This window comes from Eimeria necatrix, genomic scaffold, assembly GCF_000499385.1.
Source record: "Eimeria necatrix Houghton genomic scaffold, Enh_scaff3661, whole genome shotgun sequence".
NCBI classification, from domain to species: Eukaryota; Apicomplexa; class Conoidasida; order Eucoccidiorida; family Eimeriidae; genus Eimeria; species Eimeria necatrix.
In genome coordinates, this window is record NW_013654153.1 from 1 (window position 1) to 1,634 (window position 1,634).

Sequence of the window (1,634 nt, forward strand, 5' to 3'; positions counted from 1 at the left end):
GCCGGCCAGGGCAAGCCTCCCTCCCTTAGGGACTAGGAGGCGAGCTCCCAGGAGGGTGCGAAACAGACAGACAGATTTTGATAAACTCGTGATTTTGTATTCTTAATCGCTTTAGCTGAAGTTTCTAGGAAATGGACTAGCGTAGGGAGCAGTTTATAGACCCTGCCCAAGGGACTGAGAGCACGTAGTCGCAGCTGCGGGCGCAGTGCACTACATTTGGGGGCTGTTCCGGGATAATTGAAATATTTTTTTCTTCGAACCTGGAAGATGAAACACGACGTCTGAAAGACTGTCCCTAGGCATCTTCGCTCGGTAAGGGATGCACCTTCGCAACGGACGCGTCATCGGCCCCACTCCGCAGGAGACTCCATCTATGTCAGTCGACAGAATGCCCAGCGGGACCCCCGCCCATCATCGCCACGCGACTCCTAAGCCCACCGTGGGTGGCAGAGCGGCCGCACGGGCACAAAGAGGTGCCCCCACAAGCGATTCCTCTGCCCAATGCTGCACCAGGAGACTGGCCCTTCACCTCGTGGGAACAATTCCATACGGCTGTGAGTGCGCTAAGGACCGTTATGGGGGGGACCATGGAGCCCGGCGATAGGACTCCCATCCTGCCAGAAGACGGCAGCACAATGCAGCCCTTTCTGCTGCGCATCGAGCGCCGGTACGCGCTGAAGGGAATGGAGCCGCGCGAGTGGGGAAACGCGCTCATAGACCATCTCGTGGGGCCGGCTCTAACGTATTGGATGTATCTACAGCGAACTATCGATCTAAGCGACTGGACGACCGTAAAGCACCGGCTTTTGGAACGGTTTAACAGAACAATGTCACCGAGCGAAACGCTATCTGAGTTGGCTAAAGTGCGATGGAATGGTAACCTGAAGGAATACACGGAGCGGTTTGCGACTGTAGCGGAGCGGGGCATGAGTCTTACCCCTGCTGAACTCGCGGAATACTACTGCACAGGGCTACCGACTGACCTCCACCTCTCAATAACTAATGAGGGACACATGAAATACCCGACGTGGGAACAAGCGGCGACAGCCGCAGCACGGTTCTACGAGCCCAAGCAGAGCTTGCTGGAACTCCGCGAAAGAAACAGTCGAGCCCTTAGGGCTGCCCTACAAGCTAATGGACCCCGTGGGCGCCAGGAAATAGGAAATCGCTCTGGGGGAGCCCGAGGAAACTGTTTTGAGTGTCAGGGATGCGGACACCCGGCACGCGTCTGCCCCAGCAAAGAGGAACGCACCAAGCGTCCGGGGGAAACCTGCAAGAGATGTGGAGGTGTGGGACACTATGCTCGGGACTGCGCCACGTATGAACGCGGCATGCCTGAGCCGGTGGACCAGCGCGGTGGAGCGCCCGCCCGTCCTAGCACTGAAACGACGGAGCGATTAAACTTGCGGGCCTAGGCGTAGTTGGAGACGAGCGTTCTAGGCCGCGTAGTCATGGCAAGGGGATGATGTGCGCGGTGGCGACAGGCCCCAATGCCATTCCAGTCTCCTTTGAGAGGAGAAACCGACTCCTCAGCACTGTGGAAGGAACTAATACGAGCAAGGAACACGAGGAAGAGACTCGACCGCTCTCGGAATTGCGGTGGAAGTCTGGGCCAACGTCGATCCTGAGTGAGG

The 1,634-nt window shown here is 57.7% G+C and overlaps 1 protein-coding gene across 1 annotated transcript; it reads left to right on the forward strand.

Moving 5' to 3' along the window:
* Nucleotides 1-587: 587 nt before the first annotated feature.
* ENH_00047720 (hypothetical protein, conserved) lies at nucleotides 588-1,415 on the forward strand (the record flags this gene model as incomplete). Its single annotated transcript, XM_013581100.1, has 1 exon — nucleotides 588-1,415. One exon carries the CDS (start codon nucleotides 588-590, stop codon nucleotides 1,413-1,415), a length of 828 nt encoding a protein of 275 aa, XP_013436554.1.
* Nucleotides 1,416-1,634: the final 219 nt, after the last annotated feature.